Here is a 24,499-nt window from a genome sequence, read left to right as displayed (position 1 = left end):
ATATTTTTCTCCACTGTTTATATTTTGATTTTTAGTGACCTTCTGTTTTACTTTGCCTCTGATAGGTAACATTTTGGAGTTTTAAAAACCTGAGAACCACTGTCTTTATATTTTGCTGTTGTTCAGTCCCTAAGTTGTTATCTGACTCTTTGCAACCTCATGGACTGTAGCACTCCAGGATCCTTTGTCTTCCGCTATCTTCTGGAGTTTGCTCAGATTCATGTCCACTGAATCTGTGATGCCATCCAACCATGTCATCCTCTGTCATTCCCTTCTCCTCCTGCCCTCAATCTTTCCCAACATCAGAGTCTTTCCCAATGAGTTGACTTGTAGCATCTGCTGGCCAAAGTAGTGGAGCTTCAGCTTCAGCATCAGTTCTTTGAATGAATATTCAGGGTTGCTTTCCTTTAGGATCGACTGGTTTGATCTCCGTGTAGTCCAAAGGATTCACGAGTCTTCTCCAGCACCACAATTCAAAAACATCAGTTCTTCAGTGCTCAGCCTTCTTTACGGTCCAACTCTCACATCCATATGTGACAACTACTGGAAAAACTATAGCTTTGACTATACGGCCTTTGTCAACAAAGAGATGTCTCTGCTTTTTAACACTCTGTCTAGGTTTGTCATAGCTTTCCTTAATCAGAGCCTAACCTGCTGGGGTTTTATAAAACTGACTGGAAAAAGGGAAACACCCAACTCTAGCCTGCTCTAGCCATCCTGTCACAACTAAATTAGGGATATGGGGGACATCGAGAAACACATGTGAGGTTCACAGCCCAGAGATACAGGCTCACTAAAAGACTGAGACCTAATCACAAGACTACAGAATGCTTCTCCCTCCCTGAGCCATCACCACGATGTTATTTTGTTGTTGTTATACATTTTCTAGCAGATGTTTTTGCTTTTTAAAATTTTATTAAAGTATGGTCAATTTACAGTATTATGTTAATTTCTGTTGTACAGCAACGTAACTCAGTTATAGACTCTTTTTTATATTCTTTTCCATTATGGCTTATCACAGGATACTGAATATAGTTCCCTGTGCTATAATGCAGGACCTTGCTGTTTATCTGTCATATATGTAACAGTTTGTACCTGCTAATCCCAAACTCCCAGCAGTTCCCTCCCCCACACCCTTCTCCCTTGGCAACCGCAAGTCTATTCTCTACGTTGTACCGTCACATTATGAAAGGCCTAATTGCAAGAGTCCCCTTCACCCAGTATACTGTATGCCTAGTGACCAAGAACAAATTTAAGACATACTAAAAGGTCAAAAAATACAGTTTGAAGAGACAGAGCCAGGATCAAAATCAGACTCAGATAGTGGAATTACGAGGCACAGAATTAAAAACAATTATGATTAACATGCTAAGAGCTCTAATGTATATAGTAGACAGCGTTTAGGAACAGATGGACAATATAAACAGAGATGGAAATCCTAAGAAAGAACCAAAAAGAAATGCAAGAGATCAAAGACACCGAAACAGAAATGAAGAATGACGGATTTATTAGCAGACTGGAGACGGCTGATATAAGAATATCTGAGCTTGAGGATATCTCAATAGAAAGCACTAAGACTGAAAAGCAAAGAGAAAAAAGACTGGAAGGAAAGCAGAACAGAATATCTATGAGCTGTGTGACAACTACAAAAGGTTTAACACATATGTAATGGAAATACAAGAAAGAGAGGAAAGAGAGAAAGGATCAGAATATTGAAAACAATATGTAGGACTTCCCTGGTGGTACAGTAAATAAGAATCCGCCTGCCAATGCAGGGGACATGGGTTCAGTCCCAGGTCTGGGAAGAGTCCACATGCCCCAGAGCAACTAAGCCTGTGCACCACAACTACTGAGCCTGCATGCTCCAGGGCTATGAGCCACAACTACTGAGCCCGTGGGCTGCAAGTACTGAAGCCTGTGTGCCTGGAGCCTGTGCTCCACAACAAGAGAAGCCACCACAATGAGAAGCCTGTGCACTGCAGCAAAGAGTAGCCCCTGCTCCTCACAACTAAAGAAGAGCCCACAGACAGCAACAAAGATCCAGTGCAACCAAAAAAAAAAAAAACCAATATAAATGAATAAGTAAAGAGAAAACATTCACTGAGAAAATTTCCTTAAATGACTGTCAGACACCAAACCACAGACCCAAGAAGTTCAAAGAACATTAAGTGGGATAAACACCAAAAAACTTTGTACCCAGGCATATCATTTTCAAAATACAGGAAGTCAAAGAAACAAGAGAAAAAAATCTTACCTGTAGCAGAACAAAGGTAAGAATCATATCTGACTTCTTAGAAACCATGAAAACAACAGAAAAGTAGAGTGAAATATCTGAAGTGTTGAGAGAAAAGATGCCTACCAACCTAGAATTCTGTCCCTGCAAAGTTATCCTCCAAAACTGAAAGTGAAAGAAAAACTTTATCAGGCAAAGAGGACTCTTACAAGAATTAACAAATGATAAAGGGGTCACTATATCAGGAAGTAATAGCAATTATAAATATCTATGTATGTGGTTAATAAAAGACCTTTTAGACAAATGAAGTATAAACTGATAGAACTAAAAGAAGTAAATAAATGATAATCATATATGCAGATTTTCATAGCCCTTTCTCAGTAACTGAAAGAACTAGTCATAAAAATCAGTAAGTATAGAAGAACTGAATGGCACAATCAACCACTTTGTTCTGATCGACAGTCATAGATTATTATATCCAGTAACTGCAAAATACATCTTTTCAGGTGCATACGGAATGTACAAGACTGTGTTGCTAAGTCATAAAACAAACCTCAATAAATTCAAAGACTGCAACCTTACAGAACTTTAACTGTGTTACAAACCAGTCACAACATGATATCCTGGAAAGCCTCAAATATATGAAAATTAAATAGCACACTTCTAAAGAATAAAATATGAGCACATTAGGTCAAAAATAAGTAGAAAGAAGAGTAGAAACCAAATACACAAAACAGATAAAAAAGAAAACTAATAAAGCCCAAAACTGATTCTTTAAAGTTTTATGAATCTTTTCAAAGAGAAAATACAAATTATTAATTTTACAAAGGAAGAGACCTCACAATAGATGCCATAGATATCTATGACATAGATACTCAATGACATAAGAACTTAATGCCAATAAATTTGGCATGATACAATGAAACATATTTCTCAAAAAGCACAATGTACCAAACATGACACAAGATGAAATAAAGTTCTAAATAACTAATGAAGTATCAAAGAAATTTAACTTGTTATCAAAACCTTCCTCTGAAGAAAACACTAGGCTTTGATGATTTGTTTTTCTGGAAAATTCTATCAAACACTGAAGGAGGGGTGAGATGGGGAGGGAAATGGGAGGGAAGTTCAAAAGGGAGGGGATATATGGCTGATTCAGGTTGAGGTTTGACATAAAAACAACAAAATTTTATAAAGCAATTATCCTTCAAAAAAAAAACATTTTAATAAAACTTTTCAAAACTGAAAAAAAAAAACACTGAAGAACTCATACCAATTTTATACAAACTCCTCAAAGATACAGAAAAAAAGGAATATTTCTCAATTCATTTCATAAGGCTAGCATAACTCTGTTACCAAAACCAGATAAAGACATTACAAGAAAGTGACAGATGTTATATTCCATGGATTACAGACACAAAAAACCTTAATAAAACACTAGCAAATTGAATCCAGCAATATATAAAGGTTATAATACATGATGATCAAGTAGAGTTTATCTCAGTAATAAAAACCATTTGGGAAAAAAAAATCAGTGCAACTATTTATAGAATAAAAAAGGAAAATTATAATAATCTTAAAAGATAGAATAAAAGCACTGGATAACATTCAGTCATTTATTATAATAATAATAAAACTCAGCAAACTAGGAACAGAAGGGAATGTCCTTAATGAGATAAAGGGTATATATGAGAAAACTATAAAAACATACTTTATGGTAAAAGACTGAATGCCTTCCATCCAAGGCAAGTATGTCCTCTTTCACCAGTGTAGTAAGGCACAAAAAAATACAAGGCAGAAAGTTTGAGAGGGAACAAACACAACTGTCCCCATTCAGCGAGGACACAATTATGCAAAAATCCTAAAGAACCAAAACCAGAAGAAAACAAAAACTACTAGAACTACAAATGAGTTTAACAAGCTCACAGATACAAGTGTGATATCAGAAACCAACTCTATTTCTTTATAGTCACAAAAGAAAACTGAAATTAAAACTAAGAAAAAAATACCATTATAAAATACTTAGGAATAAATATGTAACAAAAGGTATGTACAACTTTTATATAAAAACGATAAGACAGTTAAAAGAGATTAAAGAAGACCTTAATAAATGGAGAGATAGAAGATGTTCATGGACTGGAAAACTCAGTATTGTTAAAATGTCAATTCTCCCCAAACTGGTCTATAGAGCCAATGCAGTCCTAATCTTAATCTCAGCAGTCTTTCTTAAAAATAAACACTGACAAGCTAATTCTAAAATTTATAAAATGCAAAGGATCTGAAATAGAGAAAAGAAACTTTAAAGAAGCAAAAATGGAATCGATATGAAGTTTACTACAAAGTTACAGTAATCAAGTTAATGTGGTTACTGGCATTAGAATAGCTGTATCAGTGAATGGAATTGATGAATATTCTGAAATAGACCCACACTCATATGGTCAAGAGGTCTTCTTCGGTAAGGCACCAAAGCAATTTAATGTGAAAAGTAAAAAAATGGTGCTAGAACAACTGGATCCCCACAAGTAATAAGAAAGTGGAACTCAACCCTTATACCTCAAACTTTATTAAAAAAACAGTTTTGAGACAGATCGTAGACCCAGATATAAAACCTAAAACTTCAAAGTTTATAGGAGAAAACTGAGAGAATATTTTTGTCACCTTGGAAAAGGCAAGAAATTTCTCTAACACAAGAAACAATCCTCATAAAATTTAAAAGTTGGAAAGTTAAACCATTACATTTAAAACTTCTGCCATCATAAGATACCATACAGGCAAGTCACAGACTTGGAGGAGACACTCATAAACTCTGTCTCACAAAGGGCTTATATCCAGAATACATAAACAACTCCAAAACTCAGTAATAAAAAGATAATGAAGCCAATAAAAAAAAAAAGACTTGAAAAACTTCATTAGTTCAATGGGCAATGAACACATGTAAAATTGCACCAACATCATTAGTCATCAAAGAAAATTAAAACCATATTGAGATATCATTATATAGAACAGCTAAAGTTTAAAAGACTGACAAATCAAATGTTGGTGAGAATATGGAGCAAGTGGAACACTACTGGCAGGAAAAAAATTTTTTTTTAGGAAAAGTTTTGGCAGTTTCTTATTAAGTTCAAACTTACTTGTCCTTGGATGTAGCAATTCTACTCCTGGGGTAGAATCCACTAACAATTAAGTGTGTGTGTGTGTGTGTGTGTGTGTGTGTGTGCACGCGTGCGTGTGTGCATGTGCATGCAATTGCTCAGTCATGTCAGACTCTTTGTGACCCCATGGACTGTAGCCCACCAGGTTCCTCTGTCCACGGAATTTTCCAGGCAAGAATACTGGAGTGGGTTGCCATTTCCTCCTTCAGGGAATCTTCCCAGCCCAGAGATCCATGTCTCCTGCATCTCCTGCACTACAGGCAGATTCTTACCACTGAGCCACCAGGGAAGCCCATAATTAAACATATGTCCACACAAAGACTTGCTTGCAAATAGTCATGGCCAGCAACTAACTAATGGATCAGCTACGAGTGTTCACTCTATCAGAATAATAACAGTATAGAAAAGCTTATCTCACTGGTGTCTTCCCTGGTGGCTCAGTGGTAAAGAATCTGCCTGCAGTGTAGGAGATACAGGTTCGATCCCTGGGTTGGAAAGATCCCCTGGAGAAGGAAATGGCAACCCACTCCAGCATTCTTGCCTGGGAAATCCCATGGACAGAGGATCCTGGGCAACTTGGGAATAAACAACCAACAACCAATTGTGTCTTAATATTCCTAAAGTGTGTCATAAAAAGCTGAAGATTTTTAATAGTATAAGATTTATTATTTGGTCTTTTATTTTTAAAAATTGCTTAGCTATGCCATGCAACATGCTGGATCTTCCCCAAACAGGACTGAACCTATGCCCCTTGCAGTGGAAGCTGAATTCCAACCAATGGACCACCAGGGAATTTCTTTATTGGTATTTTAAACACATAGATTTAAAATAATAATGTTTAATACTTGAATATGTTGCATTTAAAATAATGTTGGCATAAGCTGATATGATTTATGAAACAAACTACCATTTTCCTTTCCTTTAAATATTTCACATTTCTACCAAAAAATAGAATGAACTGATTTTAAAAAGCCATAGAAGACTTACGATAACCTCAAACTGAAACAACTCAAACGTTCATCAGTAGAACAATGGATTATGGGCAATTACGGTACATTCATACAATGGATGAATACAGCAATACAGGTAGAAACAATTTCTAATAATTACAGGATTCTAGATGAATCAGATATACATTATGCTGAGTAAAAGAAGCCAGGCACAAAGGAGTATGATTTCATTTTAATGAAGTTATAGAATGGACAAAACTAATCTAAGGTGAAAATATCAGAATAGTAGTTACCTAGGGCTTGGAGTCCTTAACAAGGAAATTTCCAGTCAGACAGAAATGTTCTCTGCTTGACAGGATTGGAGTTATATGAGGTTAACTATTGTCAAAAATGTACAATTAAGATTTGTGCCTTTCGAAATACGTAAATTTTCCTCTAAGAAATAAAGAACTCAAATAGGGTATCATTAGGAAAATTTGGGTGATATAAATCCAAGTTTCCTTATCTAAAAGGATTATCCCACAGTAACCTATTCATACATCTACTATTCCTTAACAACTGGATAAAAGGCATCCATGTAAAGTTGGTATTATGCCCCATGTATGGCTATGTTCAATCTTACACCAAACTGGTGCATAAAAAAAAGTTAATAAAAATGACCATACATATCTAAACCAAGAATACAAGATTCATTTTAGACAACCACAGAAATTCAACCTATCTAGGAGCTATCAACTACCCACTTCCTGTTACTTTCCCAGATTGGAGAGAGCAAAGTAGACAAGGGAAATTCCAATACACTGAAGACCAGTGATAGTACACAGCAGTGAAATTCTGTTTCTACTAATAGGTATCTATCTTGAAAAACACTAAAATGCATATAAAAAGAGATATGTACAAATAGGTACAGAATGTTCCCTCCCGCATGGTTTGCTACAGGATAAAAAAAAAAAATCCTAGAAATTTTCCATTTCTCATTTCATTAATAGGGCAAACAAATAAATCATGGCCTGGCCTTACTCTGGAAATACAGCAGTTAAAAGAATGAAGTAGATTTATATAAACTGACTGAGAAAGATCTCTAAGACAAATTGTTTCATGAAAAAAAGCCACATTTACAAATACACACAGCATAATTTCACTCATGTATCACATCCATAATTAGGGGTAACTAATATTTTTTAAACTAACACAGCATTGATTTCGATCTCTGGACCACTCATGTTTTTAAAAACCGTCTTAAAATAGAACTCTCCTAAAAAAACATCAAGTGTTCAAGTTTTCTAAAAAGCAAAAAACTGAACAAATTCTTCTTACTGAAAATAAGTGTTTCTTCCATATTAGAGTTCAGTATTTCCAGAGAGAAAAGGAATGAAACCACCTCTTTCCCTCTGCCTAAGATATTTATTACTCATGGCTCAATAATGAATTTTAAGACTGAGTATTCAGCTTAAAAAATCTTACATATAAAAATTCCTTATTGTTCCCTAAGTGTTTTTCTATACGATACCTCTTTTTATCCTAACAACCTTGTGAGGAAGGAAAAATAACACTCAGACTCCAAAGACCACTGAAAACACTTCTAATGTTCATCCATTTTCAAATCTGCATCTGTACCAGACACAGGAAAAATACACTTCCTTGCCCTGTTTTGCAGTCAGACAGAGGCCTTCTAACTAGTTCTAGGTAAAGGGATGTCGGCATGGTCGTCACTTTTGAGCCAGAGCAACTTATTTGCTGTTTAAGACCCTCCTCTTTCCTTGCTCTGGTGACCCTTAAAAACATATTAAGTTGACCGAGATGCCACACAGTATAAAGTAACAACTTAGAGCAGGGCCCCCACTCATCACCCCCACCAATCTGGTCACACAGTCTGAGTAATAAATGTATTTTGGGTATTTAAAGTCTCTGATATGGTAAGTTTGTTGGTTATTTTTAGCATAACCTCATCTATCATTACTGACAGACTCAATGTTCAAAAATATTAAACAAGCAAAATTGTTCATAACAAAGAATCATAAAGTATTATCTGGAAACATGTGCTAAGAATATTCCTAACTGATGGCAGCATAACTCCCAACTCCAAATTCTGGTTATCTGTAATATTCAAGCAATAAGCTTTTAAATGTTAAATAAGAATGTTTTTAATTTAACTTTGCAACAAAAAACAATGGAACTAACAATGTTAAACTCATAAACCAAAGTATGATTTCATATTTTACTAGTATTTTATTTTTCTTAATGGTTATGAGATGTCAAAATATAAGTACTTATGATCAACATCACACTAACACGATTGTCCCTAGTAACAATCATCTCTATTTAGAAAGAAATAACAAATGCCACGTTTGATTCCATTTTTCCTAATGGAGAACTAAGTATGAAAAAGTGAAAGTCAAAGTAGCTCAGTTGTTGCAACCCCATGGACAGTAGCCCGCCAGGCTCATCTGTCCATGGGGATTCTCCAGGCAAGAATACTGAAGTGGGTAGCCTTCCCCTTCTCCAGGGGATCTTCCCAACCCAGAATCGAACCCAGGTCTCCTGCCTTGCAGGCAGATTCTTTACTGTTTGAGCCACCAGGGAAGCCCAGCTAAGTATAGACAAATATAAAAACTACCCTACTGTCTGAAAACATAGCTTTCCTGACATCACAGTGGCTTCTGCGAGATCATCTGAGATCTACACGATTTTAGAAATGATGAACAAGCAACAGAAAAATTAACCTAATTTCCTTCACAGATTCATTTTAAAGACTCTTGAGTATCATTTTTTCTGGTTAAAGAAAATCTCCAACCTATAGACATAAGTCACCTTTCTCCTAAAGGGTCTAGTTTAGAAACTCCCAGAATTCCAATAACCATATTTCATCTTTCCAAATAACAGACTCCATGTCATCTTATCAAGGTACTGGGTTTCATGCACTACTTTAAGCATAACACATTCATCCTCAGACCCCAGCACGGCCATTTACCAAGAGTTTATTATGTACCAAATATTGCGGAAAGCACTACACAAAGGACCTCATTTACTTTCTTAACAACTGTGTGATAAAGAGTTTGGCTGACCTTTGCCTGGGGTTCCTAGGAAGTAACTCTAAATCCTTGAAATTTCCCATATATAGGAGTGTCTTTGTTATTCACGCTTCCACTCCACCCATATATCTGGAAGTTTATACTAATGAGGTAATTTTTAAAAAATTTTATTTTTAATTGGCAGATAATTCCTTTACTCTCTTCAAGAAAATCTGAGATACCAAGGAAACATTTCATGCAAAGATGGGCACAATAAAGGACAGAAATGGTACGGACCTAACAGAAGCAGAAGATATTAAGAAGAGGTAGCAAGAACACACAGAAGAACTATACAAAAAAGATCTTCATGACCCAGATAACCAGGATGGTGTGATCACTCACCTAGAGCCAGACATCCTGGAATGTGAAGTCCAGTGGGCCTTAGGAAGCATTACTACAAACAAAGCTAGTGGAGGTGATGGAACTCCAGTTGAGCTATTTAAAATCCTAAGAGATGATGCTGTTAAAGTGCTGCACTCAATATGCCAGCAAATTTGGAAAACTCAGCCGTGGCCACAAGACCGGAAAAGTTCAGTTTTCATTCCAATCCCAAAGAAAGGCAATGCCAAAGAATTTTCAAACTATGGCAAAATTGCGCTCATCTCACACACTAGCAAAGTAATGCTCAAAATTCTCCAAGCCAGGTTTCAACAGTACGTGAACTGTGAACTTCTAGATGTTCAAGCTGGATTTAGAAAAGGCAGAGGAACCAGAAATCAAATTGCCAACATCTGTTGCATCATTGAAAAAGCAAGAGAGTTCCAGAAAAACAGCCACTTCTGGTTTATTGACTATACCAAAGCCTTTGACTGTGTGGATCACAACAAACTGTGGAAAATTTTTCAAGAGATGGGAATACCAGACCACCTGATCTGCCTCCTGAGAAATCAGTATGCAGGTTAAGAAACAACAGTTAGAACTGGACATGGAACAGACTGGTTCCAAATCAGAAAAGGAATATATTGTCATCCTGTTTATTTAACTTATGTGCAGAGTGCATTATGTGAAATGCCATCTGGATGAGGCACAAGCTGGAATCAAGACTGCTGGGAGAAATATCAATAACCTTAGATATGCAGATAATAACACCCTCATGGCAGAAAGCAAAGAGGAACTAAAGAACCTCTTGATGAAAGTGAAAGAAGTGGCTTAAAACTCAACATTCAGAAAAGTAGAATCATGGCATCTGGTCCCATCACTCCATGGCAAACAGATGGGGAAACAATGGAGACAGTGAGACTTTATTTTGGGGGGCTCCACAATCACTGCAGATGGCGACTGCAGCCATGAAATTAAAAGACGCTTGCTCCTTGGAAGAAAAGCTATGACCAATCTAGACAGCATATTAAAAAGCAGAGACATTACTTTGCCAACAAAGGTCCGTCTAGTCAAAGCTATGGTTTTTCCAGTAGTCATGTACAGAGGTGAGAGTTGGACCATAAAGAAAGCTGAGCACCAAAGAATTGATGCTTTTGAACTGTGGTGTTGGAGAAGACTCTTGAGAGTCCCTTGGACTGCAAGGAGAACAAACTGGTCAATGTTAAAGGAAATCAGTCCTGAATATTCATTGGAAGCATTGATGCTGAAGTCCAATACTTTGGCCACCTGATGTGAAGAATGGACTCATTGGAGAAGACCCTGATACTGGGCAAGACTGAAGGCAGGAGAAGGGGACAACAGAAGATGAGATGGTGGTATGGCACAACTGACTCAATGGGCATGAGTTTGAGCAAGCTCTGGGACTTGGTGATGGACAGGGAAGCCTGGAGTCTATGGGGTTGCAAAGAGTTGAACACGACTGAGTGACTGAACTGAATTGAATTACTGTACAATAATGTGATGGTTTCTGCCATACATCAACATGAATCAACCAAGGGCATACATGCCCCCTCCCTCTTGAACCTCCCTACCACCTCCCTCCCCATGTCACCCCTGTAGGCTGTCACAGAGCGCAGGCAGAATTAAGTAACTCAGAGTGGAGGTTGGCCATACCAGAAAACCAACCACGTGATTAGAGCAAGTGATTAGGGCTAATGTGATTAGAGGGCTAATATCATGTGACGACAGAGGATGAGATGGCTGGATGGCATCACCGACTCAATGGACATGAGTTTGAGTGAACTCCAGGAGTTGGTGATGGACAGGGAGACCTGGCGTGCTGTGATTCATGGGGTGTCAAAGAGTCGGACACGGCTGAGTGACTGAACTGAACTGAATCATGTGATTAGAGGGCTGGGGCTTTCAGGCACATCTCTGCCACTGGGAAGGGCAGGGGAATTAGAAACTGAGTCATGTGGGCAATGATTCAGTTAATCACTATTCAATATAAGAAACCCCAATAAAAACTCTGGACACCTAAGCTTGGGTGAGCTTCCCTGGTTGGCAATACTTTGTTGCCATGCAGTAAATGTGCTGGGAAGATAACAACATGTCCCTGGGAACAAGAAAACATTGCATTTGGGAATCTTGCCTTTTGGCTAGTTCAGATTTGTGTGTTTTTGCTATGAAAAAACTTTAATCATAATTACAGCATTTCCCTGAGTTTCCGTGAGTTGTTCCAGTGAATTATCCAACTTAAGATATTCTATGGAGATGCCTGAAATTTGTAACCAGCAGATCAGAATTGAGTGTGGCTCAGGAGGTCCCCAACTTTCAGTTGTATTTTAGACAATCTTGTAGAAGTCTGGGCTCTTAACCTGGAGTTGGCCAACTTTCAGTAACAACAAAGTTTAGAAATATCCTCTAAGAGTCTGGTTCAAACTTGAGTCCTAGGGGGACCATCATATTATATCCCTCTCCCCCATTTCAGGCTACTCGTCCGTCCAAGTGTAAGTTACTGCATACTGCTTTCTTTCTTCAATCATTCTGGGAATAAATGTCCCTGATAGCTCAGGTGGTTAAAAATTCACCTGCAATGCAGGAGACCCCAGTTCGATTCCTGGGTCGGGAAGATCTGCTGGAGAAGGGATAGGCTACCTACTCCAGTATCCTGGGGCTTCCCTTGCGGTTAAGCTGGTAAAGAATCCGCCTGCAATGCGGGAGACCTGGGTTTGATCCCTGGGTTGGGAAGATCCCCAGGAGAAGGGAAAGGCTAACCACTCCAGTATTATGGCCTAGAGAATTCCATGGACTGTACAGTCCATGGGGTCGCAAAAAGTCGGACACAACTGAGAGACTTTCACTTTCACTTTTGTGACCCTTTAGATGATGTCATGAACATGAAGATTCTTACCCAAGGAACCTTCCTTTTCATTGATTCTATACATTCTTTTTTTTCTTTTTCTATACATTCTTTAAATATACAGTTAGAATACCCAGGACAGGTATGAATGGATTAACCTATACCTCTATACTCTAATGATTTTATATCTCAAAGACTCCAGCCGCCACCATGCACATATAGGAAAACTCTTTTGAGATCATCCCTGACTTGGTCTCACCAACAAATCCTACAGGCACACTTAATCTTCAAATACAGGCAAACAGCTTTTCAGTGTACCACTTTCACTGAGGGAATAAATACATTCCTCCTCCTGACATCCCACGTCCACTTCTCCAAATCCCCAAAAAAGCCGATTCCATGATCACTGCTGAAAACAAGATTCTTTCTACTTCTTTTTCTTCTAGTCACGGAAGCTCTCAGAACTGTCAATTTAATGAAGCCCTCCTTACAAAGCATTCAAACCAGCACCCAACTTGTTCTCCCCTGGGATGGCCCCATACACAGACACACACGGCATCATTAGAGAAGAGATAAAATATGCAAAGGAAGAAAACAAGAAAGAATCCTGTGGTGCTGGACTGGAACTAGAGAGACCTACATACAGATACACAGATCCACTGACAGAGTTTGGGATTAGTGACATACCAACAGCAACAAGTAGATTTAGTATCTTATTTCTGAACACTGATCTCTACTAAAAAGGAACAGGCTCCTTGGACAAATGGTTGATTTCAGAACTGAGGCAGGGAAAAGTCCAAGATGTGTTCAAAACATCTTGTGTCAGAAAAAGGAAGTGCTCAAAGAATGATAGGGACATAAAAAAGAACAAAGACAGCTTGAAGGGCCTGAGTGTGTGTGCTTAGTCACTCTGTTGTGTCTGACTGTTTGCAACCCCATGGACTGCAGCCCGCCAGACTCCTGTGTCCATGGGGATTCTCTAGGCAAGAATAGTGGAGTGGGTAGCCTTTCCCTTCTCCAGGGGATCTTCCCAACCAGGGATGGAATCCAGGTCTCCCATATTGCAGGCAGATTCTTTACCGTCTGAGCCACCAGGGAAACTGCTTGAAGGGCCTCCCACTGGTCAAATCTAGGACAATTTTGACCACCAGAATAATGGGACTCCATGAATACATACTGATACAAATAAAAAACTGAATATTTGGTAAGAAACAGGATATTTAATAGTCTCAAAGTATCTCACCACCAAATATTTAGTGATTAGAGAGGGAAAAAGAGTAACTCCACAGTAGAGAAACCTTGCAGAAATCCCCTAATCAAGTGATCAAAGTTAAAGAGCTTTTGAACCAAACCAAAATCATATGCTACTGGAACACTGAGAACATGTGATTTTTGTAATATTTCTGTGAAAGAGACAACCTGACTATAACCATGAAGGGTACAGACAAACCCAAACTGACAGGCATTTACAAAATAAATGGCCTGTGCTTGTCAAAAGTGTCCAGATCATGAAAGCCAAAGAAAAACCAATGCAACATTCCAAACTGAAGACTGAAAGACGTGACATACAAATGCATGTTTTGGAACTGGATATTTTTGATACAAAGGATGTTATTGCAACAACTGGATCTCAGTTTCCTCATCTGTAAATCATGAGATTAAACTAGATCTACTGCTCCAAATACCAATAAGGGACTTAGGTTTCTGTACAGACAAACAAAAAACTAGATCTAACAGTCTTTCAATATACAAAAAGCTCTTGACTGGTATTCTAACCATAAAGAAAGATTGCCACAGACACCCAGAAGTTATAACCAAAATTAAGTTGTATGGGAAAAAGTCTAAAAGAAAAAATATTATACAATCAATACTGCATCCACACATGGAACATTATCTAGCTATATGAGCTGACATGGACAGATATCAATGGCAAGATTTTGTAGAGAAAGGAAAACTTAGCCCAGTATATCTACCATAGTCCCTTTTCTACGTATGTCTGCATATATATGTTTAAGATAGCCCCATATATGGGCATGTATATGCACAGAAAATTTCTGGAAGGCTACATAAGAGTTTGTCAATAATGATTAGTTCTGAGAAATAGGAGATCGTCCTAAAGGGAAACAGAGCACTTTCCTCTCCATCTTCTACCCTTGTACACTCAATTCTCAACAAGAAATTTAAAGTCAGCCTAGTAGCAGTAAGTACATATAGCACCCAGACCACAGTTTCTAACATTCCCAACTAAAAGGAAACTCCCTGCATAAGTGACTGATTGCACATATGGGTCAGAGTAAGTACAAAGTGAGGTGTGGACATCTTGTGCCAGAAAGCAAAGAAGCACCCAAAGACTATGAAAGGCACGGGAAAAGGGACCAAGAAGCTAGCGTGATGGGGCACTCAAAGGCCAAACATGGGGTAATTCGAACATCAGAAAGAATCACTCCATCAAGAAAAGCAGGAAAGCGATCATTACAGGAGTCAAGGTAGGGGTTAACTGTGGGGGAGGAAGAAAGCACACTATGGGTTTCTGAAATCCTGGTGATACTCTACTTCTTGACCTGGAAAATAACATTTGTTTATAATAAGTTATTAAACCAAATATATTTGTTGTGTAGACTTACACACACATACATATATAAAATATTTCATAATTTAAAAATTAAAATGTAAGGTTTCAAGAAAAAAATAAGTCAAGTGAAAACAAGAAGGAAAGAAAGAAAATGGCAATATCTTACCTGCAAGAGTATGTAGGTTCTCCCACTTTAAAAACACGACCACAAAGATGAGAAGGTTTATTTGTTTGTTCAAGTTTGGAAAATCCCAACTCAGGATCTTCACCACAAAGGTACCATTCCATTGGTCCCAACAAAACTTGGTGTGCCAACATGTCTTCTTTCTGTGGAAAAGGGTTGGGACCCCTGCAGTAGATTTTGGGTACATAGTGGGCCAAATGCTGGTATACTTCTCTAGTGAGGTCAGTTGCTTGCAGCCATTTCTTTAAAAAAAGAAAAAATAATTTTAAACAAAGTCAAGAAACTGCAAATTTAAATAAATCTACTCTATTTTCTTCTAGACACAAAAAATAATGACAAAAGAATCTTATAAATTGTTTTATTGACAACATTCATCACTGTATGCCTTTTCAAAAAGGGTAAAACATTTAGAATTTAACTACAATAGCCAGTATCTTAGAATTCTACTTAAAGTGAAAGCAAAATCAACAGTGAAATGAGCCCATCTCCTCAAAATGACTCCTGAAGCAACCTTCTATAGGCAGTCCAGGAAAATAACCACAACAAATCATCTTAAAGATGCTAGCCATTGAGCCCATCCGACTTCCTTTCTAATTTCTTTTGTTCAAATGATACTCTGCTTGTGATCTGGATTCTCTTTTCAGTTTGCTGACAGGAAGAACATACAGTAAACATGAACAGCCAATATACTAATTCTATTTCTCAATGATTAATAAATGACACGGCACAAGAGACTTTGTTTTAATGATTATGTTCTTTTCCCCCTGATCAACCTCTGCTTAAACCCTTAAAACATTTTAGAAAGCCACTTTTTCCTGTACCCAAACTTTCATGCCCTACTACCTGTGGTAATTTTACTTAGATATCTAACAGATATTGTGATATTATAATTTACAATAAGAAACATATTTTTGGTTTTCTCATTCCTGGCACAGAGCTCCTAAAACTCTTGAAATGTCCTAAGTATAAGTGAGATAAAGGAGAAAGGAGTGTCTTTTGTTATTCAAAGCAAACCTCTTTCAATCAGACCTGAACTGCAGTTACTGAGGTGACTTTTGGAAAGCCCCTAAGGATGGGGAGCTGGTTGCCACAGGAACATGATTAGTAGGTGGGAACTTAGAGCCTCCACCCCAACCAACTTCGGTGAAGGGAGAGGTGCTGAAGGTGAAGTTAATCACTCATGACCAATGATTTGATCATCACGCCTTTGGAGGCATGAAGCCTCCATAAAAATCCCAAAGTGTCGAGGTTCAGCCACTTTCTTCCTTGGTGAACAGGCAGAGGTGCTAACGTGCCCAGGGAGGGCATGGAAGCTCCACATACCTTCCTCTATTTCATTTGATTATTCCTGAGTTGTATCATTCTATAATAAACAGGTAACCTAGTAAATAAACTGCTTCCTTGAGTTCTGGCAGCCACTGCAGCAAACTATTGAACCCAAAGAGGGGGTCACAGGAACTCCCCTCATTTGCAACATAAATTGTGGGTAACCTGACAACCCCCTGCTTATGAGTGGCATCTGAAGTAGTAATGGGGGCAGCTTTGTGGGACTGAGCCCTTAATTTTGGGGATCTGATGCTACCTCCAGGTATATAGTGTCAGAATTGACCAACTTGTAGGGCACCCAATTGGTGTCTGCTGAGGAGAGAATTGCTTGATGTGGGAAAACCATTCCCCTACATTTGGTGGCTGGGAGTGTTGGTGTGAATGTAAACAGAAACAGAAGAAATAGTTTTTCCTTTCGGGCACCAACTCAATATGTCCCAAATTGAACTCATGATCTCCCACAACACAAAACCCCCTGCTATTTTCTCCATTTCCCTATTTTAAACACCAGCATTTACCAGGTATTCAAACCAGAAAAACAACATTCAGTTAATCATCATGTCTTGTCTATTAGGATTCCTCAACATCTGTTGAATCCACCCATTTCTTTCTCTCCATCTCTACTGGCACTGCCTCCATTACCCTAGTCCAAACTGCCCAGAGCCATCAAATTAGTGCAACCATATTCTAACTGGTAATCCCCACTAGTTTGGCCCCTCTAAAGTCCATTTTTCCAAACTCACTACCAGAGCGTTTCTTGCAAAATGCCAATCTGATCGTGTCACTGTTTCCCCTTCTATTTAGGATCAAGTGAAGTCCACTGACACGGTTTACAAAGCCCAAGCCTGCCGTCTTGTGTTATACCTACTAGTCTGCCCCTCCTGACTGGCATTGCTCCTCTCTGCTTCCCAGGGCTATTTTCTACTCATTCTTCAGATCTCAGTTTATGTTTCTCTTTCTCTAAGATGCCTTCTCAGCCCATTCCTTACCCTAATCTCCTGTTCCTCTACCCCACCCCCCACCCCCAGGTCTAAAACAGAACCAAGCCCCAGCAAGCATTTAGCAAAATCCGTTAACCTCATGACTATAAATATATCCGTACTACTGACTGTCACTTAACGTTGATAATACAGAAAGATGCTCCATGTGGCTTTTATGGAAGCAGAAATAAAGCCAACCCAGGTGCAGGCTCTAAAAACCAAACCAAATAAACCCTATAATAAGGCATCCATCAAACTACCTCCAATCTTTTCCCTTTCTATTTCCTTAAACCTTAAGATTTTTCCTCATATTCTGTCACTTATTTATTCCTGCATCCCATACCAATTCCATCTATGTTTATTTGTCCTCCATATTTCCCTGAGTTAATTACAATCACCTTTTTCTGGCTCTAAACCAAGTTAAAATTCGAAATCAGAAAACATGGAACAACTCACTTCTGCAAAAATGCAGTTAACTGTTAACTCATAGGTCTCATCTTTACCTATAGATTACAACATTTAAGTCTCAAATTACATCCTTGTTAAGAAAGAGTGCTTTCAAGTGATGTCTTACACCATAAGACAAGAGTATAAGGTCTTCTAATGGCTATACTCCAATATAAAATAAAACATTAAAAAAAAAAAGAGTACAAGGTCTTCTTTTTAACTATTACTTGCATAATCTTCAGTCCACTTCTTTTTTTTGAAAAATAACTCTACAGAGAGATTTTAAGTATTCATGAGGTAGTATATACTAACTTTCTAGTTAATTTCACACTTTAGAGAACTCTTGTTCTCTAAAGAACTCTAGAGAACTCTTGTTCATAAGTTAAAGGCTGGATGGAAGTTTATAATTGAAAAAAGTGAAAAGTCTTTACCCCTGAAGTGAAACAATCCTTTCCAAATGTAACTAATTTTGCTCTGTTTCCTTTTATCAAGTAGGACAGTACTTCTAGGGAGACAATCATTAAGATTCAAGAATTCACCCCCAGGATCCTAGAAAACTATGCTTCAATTTTAATTTACAACATAATTAAAGGTTTTGTTTAACACCAATTTTTTGTTTTATATTTTATGTTGCCATTTCTCTTAAAAGTTTATTTTTGCAGAATTTTGATCTAGGGAGGATAAAGGATGGTGCTTTGTAAAAGAAAATGTTGTCTTGTTGCTCCAACAACACTGATGGGCTAAATATGTTCATAGATTTCTGAAACAAAAAATTCAGAAACTAATATCAGCTTCTGGCTGAGGAAAAAAAAAATCAGTCACCTTATTTAAAACGCTTAATAAACAAAGCTAAGTACCTTTACACGGGAATTATATACCAGAGATATAGAATTAGTGACCAGCAACAGTATAGATTAGAAAAAAAAAAAGCTGTGAAGAGAAAATGAGCAGGTGGAAAAAATTTCTGCTTGCATTTCAGAATAATGGTTCACATATTTCTCAAAAGAAAAAATTCTACAGCTTTTCATATTAGTTCTCAGTAACATAAGCTACTTGTAACTATTTCTTCAACAGGAAAAATTATCAGATTCCCAATTTGGTTGCATGTTAATCTGTCCTTATTTCAGACACTTGTGGCTGTCATGTAATGTGCACATCACAGTAATAAGCACTACCTTATTAGAAGTCCTCCATAAGGGAAGTGGAGAAAACTGTCAACTCATTCCACTATAGTAAACATGTTATGACAATGTTTCTAGGCTCTCTCCTATTCTGAAAGCTAATTTTCAGCCTTGGGATGGAGAGCAAGTATAATAAACACAAAAATGAAAGAATCCCTTGGGGTTAGTTCTTTTATCACAGTGAAAAGAGAAAGTGAAAAGTCGCTCAGTCATGTCTGACTCTTTGGGACCCCATGAACTGTTCATGGAATTCTCCAGGCCAGAGTACTGGGGTGGGTAGCCTTTCCCTTTTCCAGGGGATCTTCCCAATCCAGGGATTGAACCCAGGTTTCCCACATTGCAGGCAGATTCTTAACCAGCTGAGCCACAAGGGAAGCTTGTATCACAGTATCTAACTATAATTCTTGCCAAATTAAAACTGCATTCTTTAACCACATTTGGTTTTGCTTTTGAACAAGGATAATCAACATGTAAGTTAACTATAAAACAACAATCTAAAGCAACAATCATTAATGCTGAAACGGAGCTTTAGGGACTATATTAAGAAAAAATTAAAACCAAGAAAAATGTAACTTAAAATAGGCAAAAGTTCCAAATTGACACTTGAAAAAAAAATAAACAAATACCCAAAAAGCTTATGAAAAGATGTTCAACATCATGAGTCACAAGGGAAATATAAATCAAAACTATAAAGAGATCCAACTTTACACCCAACAGAATGGCTATAACTAAAAAAACAATTAATAAGTGTTGACAAGGATGTGAAACCCACTGAAAACCACATCTGCTTATAGGAAGATAAAACGATGCCGTCATTTCCACCTAGCAATTCCTGACCCAGCAATTCCTCTCCTGGGTGTATGCCCAATAGAAAAAAAAAATATGTTCCCACAAAAAAAACTGTACACAAAAGTTCATAGTAGCACAATTCATAATCTCCCAAAAGTTGAACAACCCAAACGGCCATCAATGGATAAATGGATAAATAAAATATAGTATATCCACATAATGGACTATCATTTGGCAGTAAAAAGGAGTGAAGTACTGAGGATACATGCTACGATAAGGACAAACCTTGAATACTTATGCTAAGCGAAAGAAACCAGTCACAAAAGACAACATATTACATAACTCCATTTATATTAAATTTTCAGAAGAGACAAGTCTACGGAAACAAAAAAACAGGTTAGCAGTGGCCTAGAGTCTGGGAGGTTAGGAGGAGTGTACAGCTAATGGATATAGGATTTCTTTTGGGAAGGTGATGAAAATGTTCTCAAACTGATTGTGTTGATGGGTGTACAACTCTGCATATACTAAAAACCACTGAACTGAACTGTAAGATATGTGAATTATATTGCAATATATAAAACTGCTGAAAATTTTAAGGTAAAAAGTAATCAATATAGATATAATACTCTACATAAAACTTCTGTAAGGAATACATAGTTCTTTCAGACTTGGGGAGAAACAATATATCCACTTCTTAAATCATCCACTGAAACAAATAATCGAACGTGTGCAGCATAAGATGTAGACAGACTCAAGAAGTGTTAGGGGAATCATATAGACTTGCACAACCGGGAGCTGGTGATGGACAGGGAAGCCTGGTATGCTGCAGTCCACGGGGTAGCAAAGAGTCGGACGCAACTGAGCGACTGAACTGAACATACTTGCAGAATCAACTCTACCAAAGGAAAGAGAAAACTAGAACATAGGGCCAGTCACTTTTCTATCCTAAACTTAAAAGTACTGGAGTGCTTAAATACTTCTGAGAGGCATTCTAGTAAAGAATAGATGGGGTCACAAAAGTCCTTCCTCCTCATACAAATAAGAAAAGCCAGTGTGTAAATACAGTGTGGGAAAATGACACCAGTGCTTATTAGTAATTTTAGACGGATGTGATCCCAACCAATTACCAGCTACAGAGGTCTAAAGGCTGCAATAATTATTTATTATTTGCTTATTCTCTCTAAAGTTTATTTTAACCTGAGAAAACTTTATTCATTTTAATTTGTGACAAAGGCTGGGCTGGAGCTAAAGCTGGGAGAATACTAAAGCATTATGCTGTTTTAACCAAATACAGACAATAAACGCGTCACAAAGTAAGGGCAAATTATACTGCTTGAAAAATCCTGTATTTTAATACTAGCCTGAGTCTTCTTTAAGAAATTCTGTTGGCCTTCAGAGTAAATTTTTTCCCATCTTATTATTCAGAAATCCATTTAAAAGGAAACAAAGCAAAACTAAAGTGTAGCTCAGACTCTGATCTTTACAAACTCCAAGTCCAGAGTACTAAATTTTGATTGCATTTCCCTTAATTCCCCCCACTACATCTGACTGAGAATTTCACTGCACAAGGACTAGGAGCACTGGTCTCTAGCATTGCTTTTATAACTGCTCACTCAGGAAATCTCAACAAATTTGAGAAGCTCTCACTGAATAACTTGCACTTTTATTTAAAATTTTATTTCATATTGGAGTATAGTTGATTACCGATACTGTGTTAGTTTTAGGTGTATAGCAGCTTGCAATTTTAGAACTGGGAAAACAGAGTACATAGCCTGTACCACTAGGTCACAGGCAAAATTCGGCGGGAGGAAAAAAAAAATGTCAGGTAAATAACCGGACAGATATCAACATGGATACTGAAAGGACGACATGGATAGGGAACAGCTGTTATCATTTTACTATTCACTTTAAGCACAGCTTTCGGTTGTTTTTTTTTTCAAATCTCTCGATAAATGAAAGGCAGACGGGGAAAATCCTTGGGTTGTTGCAATATTAAGCAGAAAGTAAATGAAAATGGAACTAAGCAAGCTGGTTTAAAAACAAAAATGCATCATTCAACAACGTGTTTCTTGAAACTTTTCAACTCTACTCCTGACATTTACTTCCCCTGTGACTCTAGTGTCCTCATCAATTCGCCCAAAATAACTCACTAACCAACAGCCCCATAGTGCCCTACTACAATTTTGTTCCTAACATTCAGTTTGTGCTCAAAGGTCACTTCCTCCCTATTAATAGTTTTTTAAAATCGGAAGCACGAAAGGTGGGGCCTAAGCTGTTTTGGTCCATTCATAATCATTCTGGGCAATCTGTTCTAATGGGTGTTCCCTGTCCTTCTGGAGGAAAGATATCATCGAGTTTTATTAATTGTTTTATAACTCTGCTCCTTATATGAGCATATTCAGATTACAGGTTCAGTACAAGACTGGTTTTGAATGCTTTAAGTTTGGGGCATTAACTGCTCTCACCATGCTGTGGCCACATTATTAGCTTCCATTTACTGACAGCCGCTCTCTCAAAGTTATATAACGTTTGTTCCCCGTCCAACTACCCCCAACTCCTAAACGAATTATTGTTTTAATCTCCCAGTCTCAACGACCACTTTCTCACACTCCATAAATGTGTCAAGACACTAACTCTTCGCACATTCAGTAACGTCGACTGACCAAACCAGGGCAAAAACACACTGAAAAGGAGGGGTAAAGACGGAGAACAGTGTCGCTGGCATCTTTGGATGCCAAGAACGGTCCCAGAAACAAAGTAAAGGCGGCAGGTTTCAAATGGGGAGGCAAGGCTCCGCTTATTTCCGGAAAACGATTCAGGAAGACAAAGTATCCAAAAACCCAGGAAGCAGAGTTGGCACAGAGGGCAAAGGCCCTGTGCTGGGGGACTTACTGGGACTGTGGGGAAAAGGAGGAATAATGGAAGAGCGGAAGGAACGCGAGGGTGGCTGGTGCACCCAGCAGCGCTGCCGGCTACTTGTAGATAAAGAGGGAAGGAGAGGGGCAGGATCTGGGGCCTCCTCGGGCCAGGGAAAGTCCTACCCTACACGGCGAGGCCCCGCGAGCCGGGTCGTCACCCCAAGTCAGGGCCCGCCACTCGGGGATTCCCAGGAGTCGGTTCCTCCCGCAGGGCGCGGCCTGCCACGGCCGGACATCCGAGACCCGGTCCAGGCACTCACCCCCGCGGTCTCCTCAGCTGAACATTCCAGCAAACTCCTGTCGAGGGCCTGCACCTCAGGCTCCAGCTCCGACGCCATCTTCCCTCCTTCGCCTCCCCAGCGCTGACGCCGCTACTGCCGCCCCGAGGGCAGCGGCCTCGCCACGGCCCGGGGGGGAGGTGGGGCGCAAAGCCACCACCCTGCCTGGGGCGGTCGGTCTTGAGCAGGAGTTCAGGTGGCTGCGGGTGGAGAAGAGGAAGAGTAGCGCGAGGTGAGCCGGGCAGAAGGGACAGCGTTTCCTGCGCTCCCTCCCGGGCTCTGCGCCCAAGAGTCAAGTCACCGCCTCGTCCCTGCCTCGGGGAAGGGCACAGAAAACATCGGACCTGGCACTCCTGCCCGTTTCTACAGCGTCCGGCACCGTGAAAGGGGCAATAACACCCCAAAGAGGAAGCAGAGCACTCTGGGAGTTGTAGTCGTCCTCCGCAAGGCCAGGGAAAAAGTGGAACCCTTACAAGGACATCCCCCCGGATGGCATTGTGGGAGTTGTAGTCCCTTCGTCTCCTTAGAGCTTGGAGAAATGGCAGATAAGCGGGCGGGGCTTTTCCGCACCGCTAGAATCGTGGGAAGAGACCACCTGGGAAGAGGCAGAAGCGCGAGATACTGTGTGGTACTGTAGTTTTATCCCTCAACACCGTTTGTTCATTTTTATATCCCAGAGCTTAGAACGGTGCCTGGCACGTGGTAGAACTCCAGTGCTTTTCAAAGCCTGGAGTGGGTACGAACTCAAATACTTGTCAAATGAATAAACATTCTTATAGTTACATTTCTATAGTGTTTATGGCCCTGTCATTCATCAACACTGGTAACGAAGGTGTACATCCCCCAGGATTTTGAAGGTTTTAAAAACATGTTAAACTGGTGTGAAAGGAAACGTTTCAAGTGATTTAGTTATGACCGCTTATTAAAATTTATTACACATCTTGTTGCAAAGGAGAAGGAGTCTACTGAGCCAATTCAAAGATTTACTCTTGATCGGGACGTTTTATAGAAATAGATAATCATTGTTAGGTTGGACACAAAAGGAAATTATGTTTCGGTAGAGGTAATTAGACTCTTGACTGACAGGTGCGTGGGTTTCTTAGAACAAGTCTTCAGTTCCTTTAGAGTTTATCAGAAAATTGCTTACACGTTGTATTAGGTATGAGCTTTATCCCACAAAGAAGCTGTGAATTACATTAGGCAAAAAATTCTGATGGAATCCAGGTTTAGGAATTTT

General features: G+C 38.8%; 1 protein-coding gene across 10 annotated transcripts in view; it reads right to left on the bottom strand.

Moving 5' to 3' along the window:
• The window catches only part of UBR2 (ubiquitin protein ligase E3 component n-recognin 2), a 103,734-nt gene extending 80,049 nt beyond the window's left edge, over positions 1-23,685 (bottom strand). For 8 of the 10 annotated variants that reach the window (XM_060403186.1, XM_004018822.6, XM_012100676.5 and 5 more), the window contains exons 1-2: positions 23,245-23,685; positions 15,326-15,585 (exon numbers count right to left, since the gene is read on the bottom strand). In XM_060403186.1, coding sequence (XP_060259169.1) covers positions 15,326-15,585; positions 23,245-23,322 — 338 coding nt within the window. In that variant the 5' untranslated portion in view covers positions 23,323-23,685. The remainder of the gene's footprint in view (positions 1-15,325; positions 15,586-23,244) is intronic. The other 2 variants (XM_060403185.1, XM_042237306.2) reach the window with 1 other exon arrangement.
• Positions 23,686-24,499: the final 814 nt, after the last annotated feature.

Source organism: Ovis aries, chromosome 20 (genome assembly GCF_016772045.2).
Source record: "Ovis aries strain OAR_USU_Benz2616 breed Rambouillet chromosome 20, ARS-UI_Ramb_v3.0, whole genome shotgun sequence".
Taxonomy (NCBI): Eukaryota; Metazoa; Chordata; class Mammalia; order Artiodactyla; family Bovidae; genus Ovis; species Ovis aries.
The sequence above is the reverse complement of the archived record's forward strand: the minus strand, read 5'-3'. Positions and strand labels throughout refer to the sequence as shown.